General features: G+C 38.2%; 1 protein-coding gene across 2 annotated transcripts in view; it reads left to right on the forward strand.

The window, feature by feature from the left end:
• The window catches only part of LOC128696887 (sodium channel protein 60E-like), a 538,339-nt gene that overhangs the window by 474,303 nt on the left and 40,967 nt on the right, over nucleotides 1-23,069 (forward strand). The window contains exon 21 of one of the 2 annotated variants that reach the window (XM_070096097.1): nucleotides 22,328-22,573. In XM_070096097.1, the coding sequence (XP_069952198.1) occupies nucleotides 22,328-22,573 (246 nt within the window). Of the gene's footprint in view, nucleotides 1-11,779; nucleotides 11,990-22,327; nucleotides 22,574-23,069 lie in introns of those variants that run through there. The other variant, XM_070096098.1, reaches the window with a different exon arrangement.

The following is a 23,069-nucleotide window of genomic DNA, read 5'->3' on the forward strand; positions in this document are numbered from 1 at the left end:
ATGGTGAAAGTGTTGAATGATGATGAAAGTTATTAATTTCTTTTTGGGTTACCCTGCCTTGGTGGGAAGTGGCCAACATGTTGAGAGAAAAAAAAAATGTGCTCTTGTGATACCTTCCACAGGATGGACATGGGATTCACAACAAACTAGCTGCTTTTGTGGGAAAATATAAAAATCTTCCACTGTACCCTCTAGTGAAATCCCAGAGTTTCCAAAGAGGATAATTTAGTTTGTGCACATTTTTTAGGACCCTTAGCTCTGTCTCATCTGCCCTTTTCTTGTGAACATTCAGTAATAGTATCTTATCCTCCTATTTGAATTTTTTCAGTGTCTTCTATTCAATTTGTGGCTGTCTGGAGTTTAAATCTGCAGCATCCAAAGTATCCTTTTCCATTAACACACTTTGGAACTTCACATTTAGTATGTTGTCTTTCTTCAATTTAATGGTTTTGTCTTGTCCTTAATTTTTTGCACAGGTATTTTGCTTGTAACAGTCAATTACTGGTTGTGGAATGACACATTTTGTGTATTGGTTCAAAGTCTTTTTTTTTTTTTTCAGAGCCCTCCAGCATTTCCCATTAAACAAATTATTCTTTGTTAGTTCTTTTGCCTCATTTGGTTTGAATATTTGATCCTTATATATGTTGCAAGATTCTTTCCAATGTTTATATTTGTCTTATGTCATATTCTTTTTTAACCCTTTTCTCTTATTTCTTATTATCTAGTTTTCTTTATGTGAGTATGGATGTGTATTTCTCCCCAGGTTGTATTTTGCAACTTTTTTATTCCAGTAGAACATAATCACTCTTTGCAAACAGATTTAGGTAATTTATAATGCGAGTGTATTAATCTACTAGAAAATACTAGTCTAGTACTGATGGTGCATTGCCTTCTCTTAAATGGGTTGCATCTTTAATGTGCTGATGTACAGAGAAACAGACCAACTAGGATGAATCTTATTGTAGCCAGCTGGCCGAGTGGCTTGCGCACTAGCCTGGAATTTTGCAACTCACTCACCATGAGGTCAGACCCCACTCGTTCTGTGGTTTCTTTGCAGTCATGTTGTTACAATTTTGTGAGTATGGAGAAATGGGTTATCGCATTTAGGAATTTGGCTGATCTTTATTTGCTGTTCCAGTCTCATAGGCTAGTTTTTCTTTCTTTATAGTTGAAATCCTGCCTTACGCTCATTTTACCCTTTCACAGTCTTATCTTGTGTACATTATGTAATTCCTCTTTTGTCCTGTCATTCTTCTTTCTTTCATGTGTTATTAAATAATGGGTGTGTGCATTCATTTATAAATTTTTGGTGCTATAATTGTGACATTATTTGTGTTTTGGATTTTAATTTGTATAGCTTGTAGTGATTCTTTTGTCGTAAGTGCCAACCCTTCGTCCTCTCTACTGTTGTGTCTTTCCAGATTGTGTTGTTCTTAAGCCCAGCTGGTCAAGCTAGTCTAACTGCATTAAATTTTTTATCTTATTCATCAATAGCTATGTATAATGCGAATTCATACTGTGGGCAGAATCTTAATTTGGTGCCAAAACTAAAAGCAGCTTGACCTAACCTTGCTAAGAGTTATGAAATATAATAAACATTAAATTATTGCTACCACATTTAACTCGGGACAGCCCAAATTTAATTACCGTAGTAGTATTTAACATCAGTAAAATAGTGTATTTTGTGGCCAGACTAATTTCTGCATATTGGACTAAGGAATTTGTTGATGAATTAATATTTACCAACTGATGCCAGTTGGAAAATTCTGCTGAAAAGCATGTACAATACATATATATATATATATATATATATATATATATATATATATATATATATATATATATATATATATATATATATATATATATATATAGGTAGTAGGTTGGTAGACAGCAACCGCCCAGGGAGGTACTACCGTCCTGCCAAGTGAGTGTAAAACGAAAGCCTGTAATTGTTTTACATGATGGTAGGATTGCTGGTGTCCTTTTTTCTGTCTCATGAACATGCAAGATTTCAGGTACGTCTTGCTACTTCTACTTACACTTAGGTCACACTACACATACATGTACAAGCACATATATACACACCCCTCTGGGTTTTCTTCTATTTTCTTTCTAGTTCTTATTCTTGTTTATTTCCTCTTATCTCCATGGGGAAGTGGAACAGAATTCTTCCTCCGTAAGCCATGCGTGTTGTAAGAGGCAACTAAAATGCCGGGAGCAAGGGGCTAGTAACCTCTTCTCCTGTATATATTACTAAATGTAAAAGGAGAAACTTTCGTTTTTCCTTTTGGGCCACCCCGCCTCGGTGGGATACGGCCGGTGTGTTGAAAGAAAGAAGAATATATATATATATATATATATATATATATATATATATATATATATATATATATATATATATATATATATATATATATATATATATATATAAATATATATATATATATATATATATATATATATATATATATATATATATATATATATATATATATATATATTAAATAAATAAATAAATAATTATATATAATTATAAGTTGCAGTTTCACAATAATTATATACAGTATTTCTTTGATGGCTAAATAACCTAGGCTGACCACCTAACAGTTTGAATATGATTATGCTATATTAAGTTAATCTTAACAATTTATGCTGCAAAATTAAGTATTGTATACCTCCTGTGTTGATTAAAAAAAATCACTGCTTAAGAGAGCAAGTTGACCAAACAGCTAAATTGCATGGTATAGTAAATGGTTGGAAAAGTGCCTTTCTTCATAGACTTGATGGCCCACTAGGAATACAACCACCCACAATCATATGTCTATTCAGTATGCCTCCTTCCACTAACCACTATCCTTCTTGATTTTCGCTTTCCACAATACTGACCTCTCAAGGTCAGTACGTATTGTGGAAAGGCCAATGAGAGGGTCTCTTGATTTAAGGAATTAGATCTGTGCTCCCCTTTAGCTTGAATACTAATTCCCCCAGGCACCATATGTCCCCTACAGGTTCAGAGCTCCCCCATGAATATAATACTCTGCAATCCTGAACAAATAGAAATGAAGATACTGGTAACAGAGAGTCCCTTTAATACAACATTTCACCCAAGGCTGGGCTTTATCAAGTATACAGTAGACATCATAATGTTACTCCCATAAGTATGCCTTTAACAGACTGTTTGCCTGACAGACTTTCATATGGAAGACAGTGCCCCTTACCATACTGCCAAAGACATAAAGAATTGGATAAATAATTGTAATTTTCCATACCTTAATGACTGGTTTGGAAACTCGCTGGACTTGAATTTGATAGAGCATTTGGAAACTTAAGTGTAAGCTTAGTGGTATGGATGTGTATTCTGACTCTAGAATCTAGTGCCATTAGCAGGTCCGAGGGGTTTTTGACTCTATCCTTCGTAAGTTAGCCTTATCAGTACCTAGGAGACTTGAGTGCATCAAGATTAAGGGTAATCCTCCAAAATACTAGTGTAGTTGAGGAACACACATTTTAGTATTGTATATTTGAACAAAAGATTATGATGTCTTGTGCAGGAACAGGCAAATACACCACCTTAAAATGGCAAATGTGTAGCATGAGGTCAGGCTTGGAGAAAAGCCAGTCATATGTGAGGTCATAAAAATGAGATCAGGTACAGGTGAAATCAGGTATTGGTAAGGTCGGGTATTGGTAAGGTCGGGTATTGGTAAGGTCGGGTATTGGTAAGGTCGGGTATTGGTCAGGTCGGGTGTTGGTCAGGTCGGGTGTTGGTCAGGTGAGGTGAGGTGTTGGTCAGGTGAGGTGAGGTGTTGGTCAGGTGAGGTGAGGTGTTGGTCAGGTGAGGTGAGGTGTTGGTCAGGTCAGGTCAGGTGAGGTGTTGGTCAGGTCAGGTGTTGAAAGGGGGGTGGGATTGAAGGAACAGGTTTATTATATTTTATTTTATGAATCATACAGTGTGAAAAATGTCAAAGCAACATGTACATTTCACTGTTTTGCTCGGTGGTGGTGGTGGTATTGAAAGCAAGCAGCACCTGTAACAGGAAGAACATTCTTATTCATTGCATCAAGGAAATGGTGGCAACTAGGTCTACCCCTGCCCACCTTCTCCTGTTTAATCATTTCCTACATAACTCCAAGTATGCCTTACAGAGAGTGGCCACATACTTGTTAATGAGAGAATGTGTCATTCCACACTGCCTGACTACTCAGTGAGTAATTTTGTGACGCCATGCCCTGCATGTTGTTGAGGACATCAAAGGACAAAAAGTGCACAAGAAGAAGGAACAGAAAACTAAACATGACAATATTCTTTGTTTTGTGGCAGAAGCTCCTGCAAGAATGCATGTAAACCTTCCATCAGTACTCCTATGTAATTGTCCTCTATCCAACACTGAGACTGAGGCCCTCAGCCTTGGACTTAAATTCTCCATAGGAATCCAAGAACCAGGCCAACACACTGACCACCTCCCAGAATCATGGGCACAATGATTTTGATTTCCTTAAAGGATATATATATATATATATATATATATATATATATATTAATATAGAGAGATTATCCTCACTGTAACTTGAAAAGAAACTTCCATACTCTCTCTTCTCAAGCATTATGCTGAAGCTTTCAAGACTTTTGATGGAAGTGAAAACAGAGGAGGAGAGGTCATTCTTAACAGTGACTTCCAGACCAAGATTAGTTTTCTGCCTTACAACAAAGACACCTGTGAGAGCATCACACCTTAGATGCTGGAAATGCACAACACATCCTTTAAAAATTAAAGCTAGATTCTCATGTGCTTCATGGAGCACATAAGAATCCCAAACAAACGCACTTCTATAGGTTTCCCGAGACATGCAAATGAGAACACTCCACAGTGCCCCATCACTTCTGGAATCAGCAGTGAACCCACAGACTGACTGGTGTTTTAGAAAACTAACTGTACAAAATGCTGAGCACAATCAGCAGCTCTCACTTGCAGTACTGGAGACCTCGCTAAACTCAACAATGTGGTCATTATAAACAAGAAACTCTGGTTTGGACATGACCTTCCTCTTCACTCTGGTCCCCCTCAAGGAAGTAATTACTTTTCTTTGTAGTTCTGTCTCTGCATATCTCAGTTTGCCTTTTCCTGTACAGAGCTTCATTGATCCTATTGAAGTATGTCAAATTCAGCCTTGTTCCCCTTCAGCAATGTTTACAAATGCAGATTTGCAATGGCTATGGGGTCACCCCTTATTGCAGCTTCAGCAAACATTTATTTAGAACACCTTCAGAAATACTATCTTAAAGGTATCCCATGACACCATTTGGCTAAGATGTATTGTCTCTAGCATTTGAACCTTGTTCAGTTTAGACTTGCTTAACTTGCATTTTGCACAAGAAGAGAGGTGGCTCCTTGCGCTTTCTGGATGTCCTACTGATCAAGGATGCAAATATTCTTAAATGCAAAGTATACAGAATACCCGCTAACAAGGATGACCTAAATTCAAATTCGAATCCATTTATTCCTTTGCAAGTAGTACATTGAGATAGTACATTACATCACTGCAAATTTGGAATACTCAGAGGGAAAAAAAATCCTGCTGATAGCTCCTTGATTACTTTGAGGTTTTGGTAGGAGACATCATGACTTCAAAACCAAGCAATGACTTGTAGATTTTTTTTACCCGAGCACTCAGAATTTGTAGTATTGAATATGTATCTTTTAGAAGAACAAGAATATGTTGAGGTATTTGCCACCCCTGCAAATGAAAAGCTTTCTTGGTATACAGCATACTCAATAAGGATATTATTAACAGATGATTGGCCCTCCCCACTGGGCAGACTGACATTACCTTTGTCCTGATTCTCCTATAAGCAAACATGGATGTAGTAGTCCTTACCAACAAAACTATCAGAGATCGCATAAATCTCTAGAACCAGAACTACTTGCACAGCAAGGGTATACATCATATCTTATAATGGATGTGATAAATTCTATGTTGGCGGGACTGACTGTGACCTTCAGACTTGCCTTCAGGAACATAAATATGCCTTCAAGAAGGATAAAACCAACAGTGCATGTGCCATGCATTGCACTGACTGGGGCAGAGCGCAACAGTTGTAACATTACTGATAGGTCTACAAGCAGAGTTTTGGAAACAGCAGTGTTCAACTTCACTAATAATAATACGCAAAACAGTAGAATGTATGTTACCTGGATTCATTGCTGCCCACATTGTCCTTGATTCATATAATCAAAATAAATCTGTCACCTTAGCCCCACCCCTACTCTTACTAATACCTCACCTTCCCTGCACCTGACCTCATTTGCACTTATTCTCACTTTTATGACCTCACATGCGACTTGTCTTTTTCTGAGCCTGACCTCATGGTGCTCATTTGCCTTACTGGGTGGTGTATTTGCTTGTTCCAATATATTTAATAATGCCCAGCATGGGCAAAATGTTGCATTAAAAGGATTCTTTGCTACCAGTGCCCTCATTTCCACTTGTTGGCTTTTGCCATTGTCTACCCGAGCCAAATAGCCACCCAGCAGTCTTGCTGACTGACTGATGACTAATGTAGAACAATTGACATGTGGTTTATCAGGTTCTTATGCTGATGAGTGAGACACAGGCATCACTTGGAAATCTTAATTGGCAAGACATTTTGCCTGTACAGCAAAACTTTTTAACTGAATTGCCCATGAGTGTGTGTGTGATGTAGAAACGTTAGTAGAGGATTTCTTATTGTAGACACTGAGTCAAGCCCTCGTCTGTAATGAGGGATTAGTCAAAGCCACTCTTACTAGTCATTGGAGCAAGAAATTGATTAGCAACCACATTTGTATAATCCCATCTCAAGTGCTTCCTCAGTGATACACAGTCTAGAGATCAATCTGACCTAGACTAAATGCTAATTCTGGCCTTATACTCCAGTTATTTATACAGTGGACCCCCGCATAACGATTACCTCCAAATGTGACCAATTATGTAAGTGTATTTATGTAAGTGCGTTTGTACGTGTATGTTTGGGGGTCTGAAATGGACTAATCTACTTCACAATATTTCTTATGGGAACAAATTCGGTCAGTACTGGCACCTGAACATACTTCTGGAGTGAAGAAATATCATTAACCGGGGGTCCACTGTACTTGTCTGCAATATGCCTCGACACAAATATAGACACTAGGCCCAGTCATGGAAACACATTCAACCTTGAGTTTAGAGTCCTGAAGAGGAGTGTGAACCTCATTGAAACACTATATGGTTTTTCTGTACAGATCTCTGTGGTATTTGGGGAACGTTCACAGTCCTAAAAGTTACCTAGAGAAATGTTTTTGCAATTTATGGCACCAGAATATGGGCAATTTTGAGAGTACGCTTCTCAAAAGAAACTGTGCTGACACCCCGTAAGGAGTCCTCAGGTACTCAGAACCTGGATGAGCAATTGCTCTGAGAATTGCATGTTCCTTGGGAATGCAGAAGTGAAGATACAAAGGCAGAAGTGAATATACTTGCAGAGAAGCTGGGCACTGATAGGACTGATCCCAGTTCTGTGGATGAGGCATCAACAAACTAAGTAAACATGTAAAGAAGGGAGTCACTGACACAGACCTACTTTTTCCTTGACTAATCCATTGAAGTGCCTCATACTGATGCCAAGATGAAAATTCTCTCTCGGTGGAGAGTGAAAGTAAGCTTTCTTCACTCATCCTACCAGAGACCAGATAGCTTCTTATGGAAGGGTAGAATCCATAAATGGCAGATTATGCAGTGGATACAGGCCTCTAGCTAGTAAACAGCAGTAGATATTAAAAGTAGATATTACAGGATAGACTGCATTACTATGGAAATGTGGAGACAGAAACCACCAAGTCTAACAGCACCTTAGCCCCAGTAAGGAGCATGTCAGAATGATAGTACAAAATGGAAGGCAAATATTCAACTGGAAAGAGAGGCGACTTGACACTTGAGCTTTGTATGGAGGTATGTTATTGATGGTATACCATAATGACAAGTTTGCCTTTATTACCAAAACATTTAGGCTACACAGCTGGTTTCCTCAGTTGAATTTAAGTGAATATAACACGAGACCAGTTAAATTTGAGGTGAACAGCCCCTCAACCTTAATAGGTGGTGGTCAGTCCCTCAGCATAAGGCAGAGGCAAGTGGCCAGACCTTAGATACTGATGCAGATATGTATATAAAAAAACTGTGATTTGTCTGTTGGTGATCCTGTTGAATCCCCCTGAGGTAGATTATGTCCACAAATGACTTCTTGGCTCTAATGATTGAGGAGACATTGGGCGAGGTGCCCAGCTTCCCTACAGCCTTAGTCGACCATGCTAGTATGAAGTATAATTGTTGACTAATCCCAGCACTTAGTAGGCCTGGAGAGCCTATGAAAAGTCAGCTAAGAGAGAAGTGGGGAAGAATTGACAGCACACCCAGGAAACACTTTGGCCAAACCCTGAGATCATTCCTTGCACTAGAAACTGGGAGCAAGCACAACTTTGGCATGAGCAAGCCAGTCAAAAATGGAGGCAAGTGATAGTTATTCACCCGATGGCTCAGGCATGTAAAATTCTAATTGTTTCCATCCATCATTGGTGATAGGAAAATAATTATAGCTAACCTTGAAGCATTTTAAAGTATAGACAGGATAGAGGTATAGACAGTAGTGCATTTTTTAAATCATGGGGAAGCATTAAACCGATAGTGATCATATAGCGCCTGGGGAATGTAAGGCAGTAAGAATTCATTTCAGTGAGGGGAAAGATGGGTACATTTTCCTGGATCACATAAACGTGCCTCCCTTGATGGGGGAACTGGTTGATCAGACTGGTGGTTGATTTTGGCTCATGTACAAGGTATACAGGCCTAGCTGACATCAGTGACATACTACTATATAGAAAGTCCCTTGTTATGCAAAGCATTTTGGGCAAATTAGGTTAATTTTGTCCCGGGATGTGACTCGCACTATTCGACTAACACCCAGGTGCCCATTTTACTTATGGGTGAACAGGGACAACAGGTGTAAGGAAACACGCCAGTGTTTCCACCCTTGCCGGGAATCAAACCACGAACCCTCAGCATGTGAAGCTAGAGCTTCGCCTACCAGGCCATGGGCCACCCTGTAGTAGTAGTAATATTAGACGAGTAACTGGAAATGAAAGAGGGGGTTAAAGTGTACAAATGCAATAATTATGTGGGTTAGGATAAAGGTGGAATGTGGTTTATAGTAGTTATGCACCTGGGACAAGAGGCATATAGAGGAGAGAGATTTTAGGGTGTGTCAAGCAAATGTTGGAGTTTTTGATATTAGTGAGAGGAGAATTATGGGGGACTTCAGTGCTAAAATGGGAAAGATTGTTATAGATGGTGTAGTAGGCAAGTTAGTTACATCATGGGTAAATGATAAAAAGGAGGCCCTTAATTGAATTACGTGTAGAAAGGAGTTTGATAATAGGCGGTTCTTATTTCAAGGAAAAGTGGACAAAGAAGTACGAGATATGATATTGGGTGCAATGATAGCAGTTTGACAATGTATTAGTAGGTAAAGGGTTAACTGGTAAACCTCTGCCTGTGCACATTTTTAGAAGAGACAGATATGTCAGATCATTATTTAGTAATATCTAAAGTTAGAAGTAGATAGAATATAAAGAGAATGGCAACGTTGGGTAAGAAAGATGAAAGGGAAGGACCTAAATGAGATGGTTAAGGGAAGGTGTAAGCAAGTATTGAGAGAAAAGGGGGCTACAGAAAGTACAAGTAATGAGGAAGGGGATCAAAGTGGGAGATGAGATTTGAGAATGCAGTTCTAGAGTGTGCAGCAGAAGTTAGTGGGTGCAGGTGTGAAGATGAGTGATGGGTGGGATGATTAGGTAAAGAGGGTGGTAATGGAGAAGTTATCTCGTGAGAGGTTTGTACAGTGTAGAAATAATATATAGAAGTCAAAAGTATATGGGGAGGAAAGGAGAGATTAACAAAATTGTGAGGGAGTGTAAAAGGAGAGGTAGTATGAGACTGAATGAGTCTCAGTATATTTTACTGAGAATAAGAAACTTGTTTTAGAAAGAGAGTAGAGATACAAGAGAGAGAGAGAGAGATGTAGATAGATTATTAAAGTGGGGAAGCCTGGGAAGCAGGAAGAGTGGAGATAATAGGTGGAGATGCTTAATAGAACATTTTGACAGGTTGCTGAATGTTATGGGAGGTGGTGATTTCAGGTATTGGGCAGGGCGGAACAACATCTCATAGGAGTAAGGATGAGATGGAAATGGATGTGGGGAAAGTGCATCAGACAGTGGGTAGAACAAAAGTTGGAAAAGCAACTAGGACAGATTGGATTAAAATTGATGTTATAAAAGTAGGTGGGGATATATATGTATGAAAGAGAAGGTATCTAAGGATTGGCAAGGGCTTGCATAAGTACTTTGCATATGAGAAACTGAGACAAGAGAGAATAAGAGCTGTAGGGGAATAAACCTGTCGAGTACATTATATGGTAAATAGTATAGTAGTAAATTGTGTGGTACAATTACTAGTAAAAGAGTTAAGGGTAAGATTACAAAGGAACAAGGAAGAGTTACAAATGGCAGGGAACAAAAATTATATATAAAAGAGGATAAGAAACTGTTTCATTCAGGGATTTAAAATAGGCATATAATAGGTTATGGAGTGGGAATTGTTACACATTCTCATTGCCCAAGACATTTTTGGAAGTTTTCAAGGAAAAATTGCAAAAGTTGAATGAGCTTGGGAGGGTGTATAAAAGGAAATTGGAAGTGAAGGGATTAAAAGATGAGTTGAACCATAGAAAAGAGGAATGGAAAAGTTGAGTGGTATGTCGAGACATCTGTGAAAAGAAAATAGTTCATCTGTGGAAGAAGAAAAAAAAAATATATACCAGAGTTTAGTGGTACTAACAGTTTTTTATGGATTAAAGCATGGACTGCAAATGTTGCACTGAGGAGGAGGCTGGAGGCAGTGGAAATGTTGTGTTTAAGAGCACTGTGTGGTATAAATATACAGACAATTCTGAGCGTGGAGATCAGAAGATGGTGTGAGGTTACCAAAAGTATAATTCAAAGGGATGAGGATGGGGTTGTTGAGGTTGCTTGGATATTCAATGAGGATGGAGAAAAATGGGATGACTAGGCATGTATAAACCTTGAGTGGAATGAAGGATGAATAGGGGTTGTCTCAGGAAGGGGTAGAGGTGGTTTTGAGTGCTAGGGGTTTGAAGATCCAACAGGCTTCTGTGAGTATGTTAGGTGTTAGTGGAGACAAGTGCTTTTTATGGCTTAATGTGCTGTTGGCTAGTTTGACTAGTCCTGGAAGTGGGAAGTGCAGTACCTGCACTCTAAAGGATGGGAGGGGATATTGCAGTTTGGTCTCTCCTCTGTACTGTGATGTCAGCACACTTCTGGCAAGACTGATTGAATAGGTAATGGTGAATGTGTTACCATCTTCTTTGGGGGTTTCCCTACCTTGGTGGGAGATAACCAGTTTGCCCCCCCAAAAAAAAAAAAATATATACACAAAGTACAGTACATGTATATATAATTTTTTTTATTTTCGTCATCACCCCAGAGAATGAGGTGCAGAGACTGTATTACCATAAAGAAATAGTATCAGAGAAAAATGCAATTATTACATTAACGTGATGGCGCACGTAGAAAATGTTGCGTGTGTATATTTTACGTTTTTAATAAACACAATTAGAATGCTCGGATGTACATCATACACACATCAATGTGTTGCCAGCTATTCTCTAAATTTCGTCAAATTTCAGAATTCTTGGTCTCTGCTGACTGAACGACCCCCTTAAGAATGGTAAACTAACATGGGCTTAAGCTTAAAATCTGCAGCAACATTGCCACCCGCAAGAATCGTAAGATGGTCCTTGGCAGCCTTAAAACCTGGAACAGTTTTCTTCAATAGATATGAAGGTTCTCGATAGCATCCGCTTCCAAAACGACCCAATTTCATCTACAATGAACACTTTTTGCGGTGTGTAGCCACATTTTTCAATTATTTCCAGAAAAATATAATGATAATTATGCCGCTTTGGCATCACCCGTAGCCTCGCCAGTCATTTTAATGTTATGCATGTCACACCTTTTAAACCTGGCAAACCACCTTCGACTTGCAGTAAACAATTTGTTGTTGCACTCTCCTTTTTTTTTTTTATATATATAGATCAAGTAACCTTGCCTTCTGAATTACTGTACCTTCATACTTACGGGAATGTTGCGTTGGTTTTGGTCCTCATTACAGACAGACATTTAAAAGTCCTTTCCATGTTGTCCAGTAAGCTACTACAAGTAAGGAGCAATCTAGAAACTATGATAGGCATCACCGATTGAGCACTGGCTTTAAGTTTAGCCTCTTGCTGATGGATAGAACACATTGTAGAAGCAGCTAAGGTAATAGTCTTCCTCTTAGCCTTTGCACCACTGCATGTCCTGTCACTCAATGGCCTTTAAAACTCATCTTGGGTGGGATAGAACATAAATTAATGTTATAATCTGTACAGAAAATAAATATTGACATTCCACAGGACCCACAATTTCAGTATCAAGGCATAGGGACAGTGTACAGGCTACAAGTCTACCATCTTTATATATATATATATAATATATATATATATATATATATATATATATATATATATTATATATATATATATATATATATATATATATATATATATATATATATATATATATATATAATAAATGCCGGGAGCAAAGGGCTAGTAACCCCTTCTCCTGTATATATTACTAAATGTACAAGGAGAAACTTTCGTTTCTCCTTTTGGGCCACCCCGCCTCGGTGGGATACGGCCAGTGTGTTGAAAGAAAGAAATATATGTACAAGGAGAAACGAAAGTTTCTCCTTGTACATTTAGTAATATATACAGGAGAAGGGGTTACTAGCCCCTTGCTCCCGGCATTTTAGTCGCCCCTTACCACATGCATGACTTACGGAGGAAGAATTCTGTTCCACTTCCCCATGGAGATAAGAGGAAAATAAACAAGAACAAGAACTAGAAAGAAAACAGCAGAAAACCCAGAGGGGTGTGTGTATATATATATATATATTTATGCTTGTACACGTATTTGTAGTGTGACCTAAGTGTAAGTAGAAGTAGCAAGATGTACCTGTAATCTTGCATATTTGAGACAGACAAGACACCAGCAATCCTACCATCATGTAAAACAATTACAGGCTTTGGTTTTACACTCACTTGGCAGGACGGTAGTACCTCCCTGAGTGGTTTAAAAACTGTAGTGTAAAGCACCCTTCTGGCAAGACAGTGATTGAGTGAGTGATGGTGAAAGTTTTTCTTTTTCGGGCCACCCTGCCTTGGTGGTAATCGGCCAGTGTGTTAATAAAAATAAAAAAAAAAATATATATATATATATATATATATATATATATTTTATATATATATATATATTTTATATATATATATACACACACACACACACACACACACACACACACACACACACACACAGTGGACTCTCGACCAACGATATTAATCCGTTCCTGAGAGCTCATCGTTAGTCGAAATTATCGTTAGTCGAGTTAATTTTCCCCATAAGAAATAATGGAAATCAAATTAATCCGTTCCTGACACCCCAGAGTATTGAAAAAAAAAAAAATTTACCACATGAAATATTAATTTTAATACACACAAACTGAAGAAGACATGTACAATTACATGACCTGGTGATAATTGATGGGATGGGAGGAGGGGAGTGTGTGGATGGTGTTAGTGTTTAGAAGGGGAATCCCCTTCCATTAGGACTTGGTGTCAAGTCCTTTTCCGGGGTTACTTCCCTTCTTTTAATGCCACTGGGACCAGCTTGAGAGTCACTGGACCTCTGTCGCACAACATATCTGTCCATAGAGGCCTGTACCTCCCGTTCCTTTATGACATTACTAAAGTGTTTCACAACATTGTCAGTGTACAGGTTGGCAACACGGCTTGCAGTAACTGTGTCAGGGCGATTTTCATCTAAAAAGGTTTGCACTTTAAGCCACATTGCACATATTTCCTTAATCTTTGAAGTAGGCAACTTCCTCAATTTCTCTATCCCCTCCTCCGGAGCAGTTTCCTCAGGTCTAGCCTCTTGCTGTTGAAGATGATCTTGCAGCTCATCAGTGGTTAGTTCATCATTATCCTCCTCCACCAACTCTTCCACATCCTCCCCACTAACCTCCAACCCCAAGGACTTCCCCAATGTCACAATTGATTCCACAACTGGCATAGGCTTCTCAGAGTTAGCCTCAAATCCTTCAAAATCCCTTTTGTCTACACATTCTGACCACAGTTTCTTCCAAGCAGAGTTCAAGGTCCTCTTTGTCACTCCCTCCCAAGTCTTACCTATAATGTTTACACAATTGAGGATGCTAAAGTGATCTCTCCAAAACTCTCTTAGTCAATTGAGTTTCTGTGGTCACTACAAAGCACCTTTCAAACATAGCTTTTGTGTAGAGTTTTTTGAAGTTTGCAGTGACCTGCTGGTCCATGGGCTGCAGGAGAGGAGTGGTATTAGGAGGCAAAAACTTGACCTTAATGAAGCTCATGTCCCCAGAAAATCACTCTGCCACATCTGATGGATGACCAGGAGCATTGTCTAATACCAGGAGGCACTTAAGGTCCAATTTATTTTCCAGGAGGTAATTTTTCACAGTGGGGGCAAATGCATGGTGTAATCAGTCATAGAAAAAGTCCCTAGTGACCCATGCCTTACTGTATGCCCTCCACAGCACACACAAATTAGCCTTGAGGACATTGTTTTTCCTGAACACTCTGGGAGTTTGAGTGATACACCAATAAAGGCTTCACTTTGCAATCACCACTAGCATTAGCACACATCAACAGAGTAAGCCTGTCTTTCATAGGCTTATGTCCTGGGAGTGCCTTTTCCTCCTGAGTTATGTAGGTCCTGCTTGGCATTTTCTTCCAAAACAGGCCTGTTTCGTCACAATTAAACACCTGTTCAGGTTTCAGTTCTTCACTGTATGTACTCCTTGAATTGCTGCACATATTTTTCAGCTGCTTTTTAGTCCGAACTGGCAGCCTCGCCATGCCTTATCACACTATGTATGCCACTACGATTCTTAAATCTCTCAAACCAACCTTTGCTGGCCTTAAATTCACTCACATCACTAGTTGCAGGCATTTTTCTAATTAAATCGTCATGCAACTTCCTAGCCTTTTCACATGTGCTCGCTTGAGAGATGCTATCTCCTGCTATCTGTTTTTCGTTTATCCACACCAATAACAGTCTCTCAACATCATCTATTACTTGCGATCTCAGTTTTGAAAACATAGTTGCACCTTTGGCAAGAACAGCTTCCTTGATTGCCATTTTCTTGGCCACAATAGTAGCGATGGTTGATTGGGGTTTTGTGTACAACCTGGCCAGCTCGGAGACACGCACTCTACTTTCATACTTAGCAATGATCTCTTTCTTCATACCCATAGTAATTCTCACCCTTTTTACTGTAGGGTTGGCACTAGAAGCTTTCTTGGGGCCCATGGTGACTTATTTTGCAGGTGCAATCACTAAAAACACTGTGATAATATGAAATGTTCCAATTGTATGTTTGGATGGGATCGCAGTGGCTGGCTGGCTGGCTTGTAAACACTGGCACCCACGGGACAAGTGAGGTGCGCTCAGGCCACAAGTGGACACGTCTCGAATGGAATGAATCGCATTGGTAGAGTTTTTTAGCGCTAGCCGAGGCAAATTTTTGCGTTAAAATGTATCGCTAGTCGGATTTAACGTTATATGATGCCATCCTTGGTCGAGGGTCCGCTGTATATATACGTGTGTGTGTGTGTGTGTGTGTGTGTATGTGTATGTGTGTGTGTGTGTGTGTGTGTGTGTGTGTAGGTGTGTTTGTGTGTGTAGCTTTGTGTGTCTGTGTATATATGTATATATATATATATATATATATATATATATATATATATATATATATATATATATATATATATATATATATATATATATAATATATATAATATATATATATATATATATACATATATACACACAGTGGACCCCCAGTTAACGAGATTTTTTCACTCCAGAAGTATGTTCAGGTGCCAGTACTGACCGAATTTGTTCCCATAAGGAATATTGTGAAGTAGATTAGTCCATTTCAGACCCCCAAACATACACGTACAAACGCACTTACATAATTACACTTACATAATTGGTCGCATTCAGAGGTAATCGTTATGCGGGGGTCCACTGTGTGTGTATGTATATATATATATATATATATATATATATATTTATATATATATATATATTTATATTTATTATTATTATTTTTTTTTATTTATTTTATTAACAAAAAGCAATGTGCCTAGATCTGTGCCACTCATCTTGAGATAAAAGCTAGAAACTTGTTTTGCAAGTGCAAGTCTTGTACTGTGTATGTAAATGGAAGGCTTGTGTAACATTAAGAGGGGATTGACAGTTGTATTTAACTAAGATAATGAGGACATTTACATTATTCTTCATAGCAGGCAATCACAAATCAGAGGATTTGTGTTTGCCTGAGTGTGCCTTGCACAGTACTATCTAGCCTACACAGTACATTCCTTAACCCTTTTTTATAAGGTCTTGCAGAGCTCTATTTACTAGATGCTGCCTGAACAACACTTGTCAGGTCACAGTACTTGGTCCTCCATGCATGTTAGGCCATAATGGTCACAAGCATCCCTTACAATACTCTTTTGTGCTGTTTAAATGACTTAAAATATGTGCATCATCATCATCATCATAGTCAGCGATGATAAAACACAACACTACACAGTCCTGTATAAGGCCAGGGGATGATCTTTCACACTACTGCATTGTTGTCAGACTGTCCAAACTCGGAGGAAGTGAGACGGACATCGTGTTTCACCTTTGTCTAGGTACACTTTCAGATCTCTATCTCTGCTGCACAGGTCCCATCAACTACATGATCCGGACATCTTTGTACAGTTCTGAACTGTGCACAAGTGTCCTTTTCCATCATTTAATGAATGCCCTGAACTGTACACATGTCTGTGATCTGTGCTAAAAAAAAAAAAAAAAAAGTGAAGACAAAGTACAGTAGAACTCCTGTATCCACTGATTTGGTATCCACAGTTTCATTTATCCCTGGATTACTGTGGCCCAAAAATACCTCTTAATTTTGCATAATAATGGCCCCAAAGTAGAAAAGCTGGCAGTTCTTCAGAGTCTAAGAGAAGCTGTGAAGTGCTTCCCATCATTTACTGATGGGAATTCTCCACTTTTTGTGCATAATTTATTAATTAAACTTTGTAATAGGTATATATAGGACTTACAGGGGTTGGTACTATCCACGATTTTGGTATCCACAGCAGGCCCTTGGAACATATCCCCATGGATAGAGGGGTCCTACTGTATAGAAATGCACTAGAAATTTAAGCATACCGTATAGTTTTTGTATTATATGGCTCAGCCTTGTTAAACAGTGACAAAGGGAAAGGGAGAGAAGTGCAGCAGTGACTTAAAACAGGAATGACTGAAGAAGTCACTGGTAACAAGGACTTCATTTAAATGTCAATTACTTTGCATCAGTGATTTACTATTCTTTTTTTAGAAATAATGATTAACATTCAAAACTTATAAAAAAATATTAACGAGAAACACCACTGTAATACAACCAAACAAGAGAGTTTGCTACATAATTCCAAAGTAGCACTTGCTGTAAATCATTTTCATTTTTATACTGCTTGTAGGATAGGTGGTCTGGTGGCTAAAGCTCCCGCTTCACACATGGAGGGCCCGGGTTCGATTCCTGGTGGGTGGAAACATTTCAATGTGTTTCCTTACACCTGTTGTCCTGTTCACCTAGCAGCAAATAGGTACCTGGGTGTTAGTCGACTGGTGTGGGTCGCATCCTGGGGGACAAGATTAAGGACCTCAATGGAAATAAGTTAGTCATCGATGATGCACTGACTTTCTTGGGTTATCCTGGGTGGCTAACCCTCCGGGGTTAAAAATCCAAAGAAAATCTTATCTCTTATCTTTATAATAAACTTTCAAAATATTGTAAGTGACCGTGCTGTATTCTAGCAAATTACCCAACAGGAGATATGCAATATATAATACTGCACAATTTGTCTGGACTTCGTTGAGTTTATGCCATAAAAGCAAGTACAGCCTTTCCTCACTTAACGACGGAGTTTCGTTCCTAAGACCACATCGGTAAATGAATTTATTGCTAAGCAAGGAGCATACTGTTATGGTAGTGAGTTTGTCATCCATCCTTGATATTGTTTTAATATCACCTTTGCACCATTTATGATATTTTAAGTATATTTTTAAATGTTCATACAGTAGTGTACTGTAAATTGCAATAAACAGAATAGAGGAAATCAACTCGAATATACTACAGTGGTACCCCGAGTTTTGAACTTTCTTAGTTCCAGAAGGCATTTTGAGTGTTGTTACCGAATGAATTTGTTCCCATAAGGAATAATGTAAATTGGATTAGTCCATTTCAGACCCCCAAAAATACACTTAAAAAAGCACTTACAATAATACACTTACATAATTGGTTGAGTTGGGAGCAGTTCGAAACTCAGGGTAGCACTGTACATTATTTAGGTATGCATACTGGTCAGAGATCCCATCAGAATTCCGAGTCTTGGGTAAATGAGTACATCGCTAAGTGAGGAGAGGCTGTACATGTTTTCTTTTCTGATTATACGTGTGCTATGTTTTACTCGAGAGTTAAATATCCTCACATGCTTTTAATCCTGCAGCAACTTGCTGTGAGCCTTATTAGAGATTTCTTCGAGACTGTCATTGTTTATATGATTTACTGTTGATAAATTGAGGCTGCTGAACAGTACGTGTATTCTGGAGAAATCTGTTAATGATACAGCACCACTACCTACTTAACACAAGATTCTTGCCATGTTAACTTGTATCACTTCATTGTTTACCAAATTATTATGTCAGGTGTTTGTTGGGTTTTATTAAAAAAAATATTTGCATATTACATTGTTACAGCTCAGTATTCAGTGGAAATATTAATTGATTTTTAGAAAACCCAATATGACACAAGTGCTGCTGTGTAAATGGGTGATATGGGTACTAACAGTATTCTCCTCAGTTTGTGGTTTATGATTCAGTACACCATCAGTCACTCATTGTAGTTATAGAACCTTGCCCAAGGGCTGAGTGGATGTCTTAGCCTGGCTGTATTGAGGGTGTAGCATTATTATTTAATTTATTAAATCTTTACTGAATGATAATATACCCTTAGCATATTGCATTATTCTTTTCAAAAGAGTTTTTAAATGGGAAATGCATGCGTAATTGCAGGCTTCAGGAATCTTGAGAAATCATGCAGAGACAAAACACAATAAATGTCAGGGGCCCAAGACTGTTAAACTGCCTCCCAGCATACAAAGAGGGATTACCAGTAGACCCCTGGCTGTCCTTAAGAGGGTGCTGGACAGGCACCTAAAGTTGGTACCTGACCAGCTGGGCTTTGGTTCATACGTCTGTGTGCAGCCAGCAGTAACAACCTGGTTGATCAGACCCTGATTCACCACGAGGCCTGGTCTCGGACTGGGCCACAAGGGCATTGACCCCCAAAACCCTCTCTAGGTATTCTTTAGGTATACTATTTAAACAATTTCTGAGACCACTACAATATTGGAATACCAGGTTAGTCTTTCAGCTGTGGAAATAGACTATGAAAATAAGCAGCTGAAAGAACTAAGTATTATATCATCACGAAAATCACGGTACAGGTCGTCCATCACTAATCCGGTATCATTGGAACATGTAATGTGCCGGATTAGGGAGTTTGCCGGATTACAGAATGGTTAGGTTAGAGACTTTCTGCTACATCTTCATTTTCATCACTGCTTTCTCCTCCACTGGCTTGCTGCTGTGGATTTACAACCATCTGCACAATTTCTGAGTCAGTATAATGATGGAATTTGAAATTATGCTAGCCAAAATTAGTGCCAGATTACTGATGGAACAGGATAACTGATTGCCGGATTAGTGATGGCCGACTAAGTGAACAATAACGAGCTTGTTTAAAAGTGAAAGACCAAGATTAGGGAACACATGTGGAAACTATAAAAAAACATAAAAACTCAAAAGACAATGAAGAAAGTGGGAGGATAGCAAGTGGAATAAACGAAGAGTGGAAGTAGTGTAGGCGAACATCTTCAATGGATTCAATCGTAAATATGACCAGATCCATGGCTGTAGGAAGGCGTCACATAAGTTTATTAATAATAATGTTGTAATAATAATTATTAATCATAATGCTGTACACTGATTATTCATTGTGACCTAGGAAGTGAACATAAATGGGCAAGCATACAAGGGCATGTGCAAATGCATGCAAACGCGTGCACACACATTGGGCCCAGGAACTATTGCTCATTCCCTGCAAACATTTCATTATTGGAAGTATACACAAGCACATGTGAACACACACACCACTGTATTACTGCTGTGTTCCATGTCAGCACACTACCATTCAATGTACATATACCAAAAAATCTCCTTCCATGCATTACATTAATACATTTCAGCTGTCTCACTCCCCTGCCCCACCCCTACCACACACTGCCTACCCACTACACACATATTACTACCATACCCCACAACAACACACAGTTCATACCACAACAGTCATGCCTTAAATCAGTACATGGTATCACATGGTGCATACCACTAAACACCAAATAGCCGTGTAGACATCAATGCACAATACCACACAGTGAACACCATTAACCACCTACCAGCCATGCAGACCTCAAAAAAAACTACCACACAGTGAATACCACTAAACCCTTAGATATAGACATACATCTGCATACATGATGTTTACAGTGCTGTACTGTATTTTAGAGGTATGGAATTGCATAATGTATGGACTTTCTTTTTATAAAGTTGGTTTTGGTGACCTATGTATTTGGCTTTGTGTAGGCCTTTTGTAGATGGAGAGTCTAATTTTAATTTTGTCATTGTTTTTTTTTTTTGTGTGTTTTACCATGCTACTAGATTTTTTGTTTGTTCATTTTGTGTGTAGAATATCGTAAATAGGAAGTCCATAACGTAGTAGTTCCAGATATACAGATGTAAATATTGCTATACATACATACACGTACACACAAATTAGGTAATACGTACACAAACCACACACATGCACACTAGTGACACACACACATGCACACTCTTATTCAGTTCTTCCTCAGGTCTTACGTAACTAATCTTTGTGTCATCACCCATGTTGTCACTTATGTCACTTATGCACTATTGAACACTGCAAATAGTTGTGATTCTCTACAATGTCTCATTCTCTATTATCCCATTGGATATATTTGTGATGAGATTGATAAAAAAAATTACTTGAAATAGAAATTTTACTTTAGTCTCGCTCATATACACATGACTGGGGACATGTATTCATATTCCTCAATATATTGTTTATTGAAATGGAATTTAGTGGTCATCGAACACCTCATCACACTTATTTTTCTTCCCCTTTCAAATAAGCAAGGAAAGTAATGGGATAGTTGGATCTATTATGCAGAACATTTCAGATTTAGTTATACTTCAGTTGTACCTAAAAAAAATTTACAAGAATTTAACTTTATGATTGATATATAACTTTTCTCAGGAAATGTTTTAGCAAATATCCAATTATTTCCTGCATTTGACTGCTTTTTTTTTATACATACACATTTTTCCCACAATGTCCAATATGTTGCTTGTAATGTTATGATTGGACTGCCCTGGCTTCATTGTTTATATGTACGTCAAACCAGTGTTATTGTCATGTTCATCTGGCAAAAGGAACTTGGAATGCGCATCAAAATGCATTTCTGTGTCATTGTTGAAGCCACTGGTCAGATTTTGCAAGAAAGCTGAGGTTCGCAGTACTTCTGTGTTATGTATGCTGTCCCCTTGGTTAAGAAATGTAATGAAGATAATTTTCTTTAAGAGAAAATTAGTAAATGGTTAAAAAAATTTGGTAAAACACTTGTTCATCCATTTGAGGACCCTGCTACCAGTTGGTTATTGGTGCACCCATCTTAACTGTAACCTTTCCCTCCCTGTTCTTTAATTGCTTGTATATTATTTTTAGATCCCCAACCTGATTTTATATTTTGATCCCCAAAGTTTTCCATGCTAAAGTGAAACCATAATAATCAGCAGACACACACATAATTCATCTTTAAATCTCCCTCAACAGTGTTTTGCTTTATGCTGCATTACTTTAAGACTCTAATTATTCTTCATATCCACCACAGGAGGTTCTCAACTACCTGAATCTGGCCTTCGCCGTCCTCTTCACTCTCGAGATGCTACTGAAGTGGGTTGCATTGGGCTTTGTCAAGTACTTCACTTCTGTATGGACCATCCTTGACTGTTTCATTGTCTTGGTGTCCATGTGTAGCCTCTTCATCGAGCAAGATAATCTTATAGCTCTGAGAAGTCTTCGTACACTGAGAGCCTTGAGACCCCTCCGAGCTATATCTCGCTGGGAAGGAATGAAGGTAAAACACAATTTTGCATTTACTATATGCGGACTTTTATTTGTGGAAGTAGATATGAAAGTGTAAGTTTTTGGTGTACAAATTTTTATTTATCCCATATACAGTACAAAAGTGAGCATTTTTCATCTTTATTTTGGATTTTTTACCATTCGTATTTTAACATTATTTGTCTTGAATTTAAATTTCTGTAGTTTGTAGCTGTTATTACCAATACATTGCTAGTCTTACTTAAATTCCTAATCTCTCTCTCTTATGAAAATGTTAGGAATATTTTTACTAGTGTTTTAAGCCTAAAAAAAAATTTTTGCCATCTCCACTCTGAGTAGTTTTGTTTGAATGCTGCTTCACTTAAAATGTTTTCTTGTTTATTATGTCCCTCTAGTCTGTGCCATTATATTTGTATATAAAATCATTATAAATGTATTCTTTAGTTTCAAGTTTTTTTTTCTAGTTGGGTTTTGTTTCAGTATTTGTCATTGTTGCCCTTGTTAAATCA

Source organism: Cherax quadricarinatus, chromosome 52 (genome assembly GCF_038502225.1).
Source record: "Cherax quadricarinatus isolate ZL_2023a chromosome 52, ASM3850222v1, whole genome shotgun sequence".
NCBI classification, from domain to species: Eukaryota; Metazoa; Arthropoda; class Malacostraca; order Decapoda; family Parastacidae; genus Cherax; species Cherax quadricarinatus.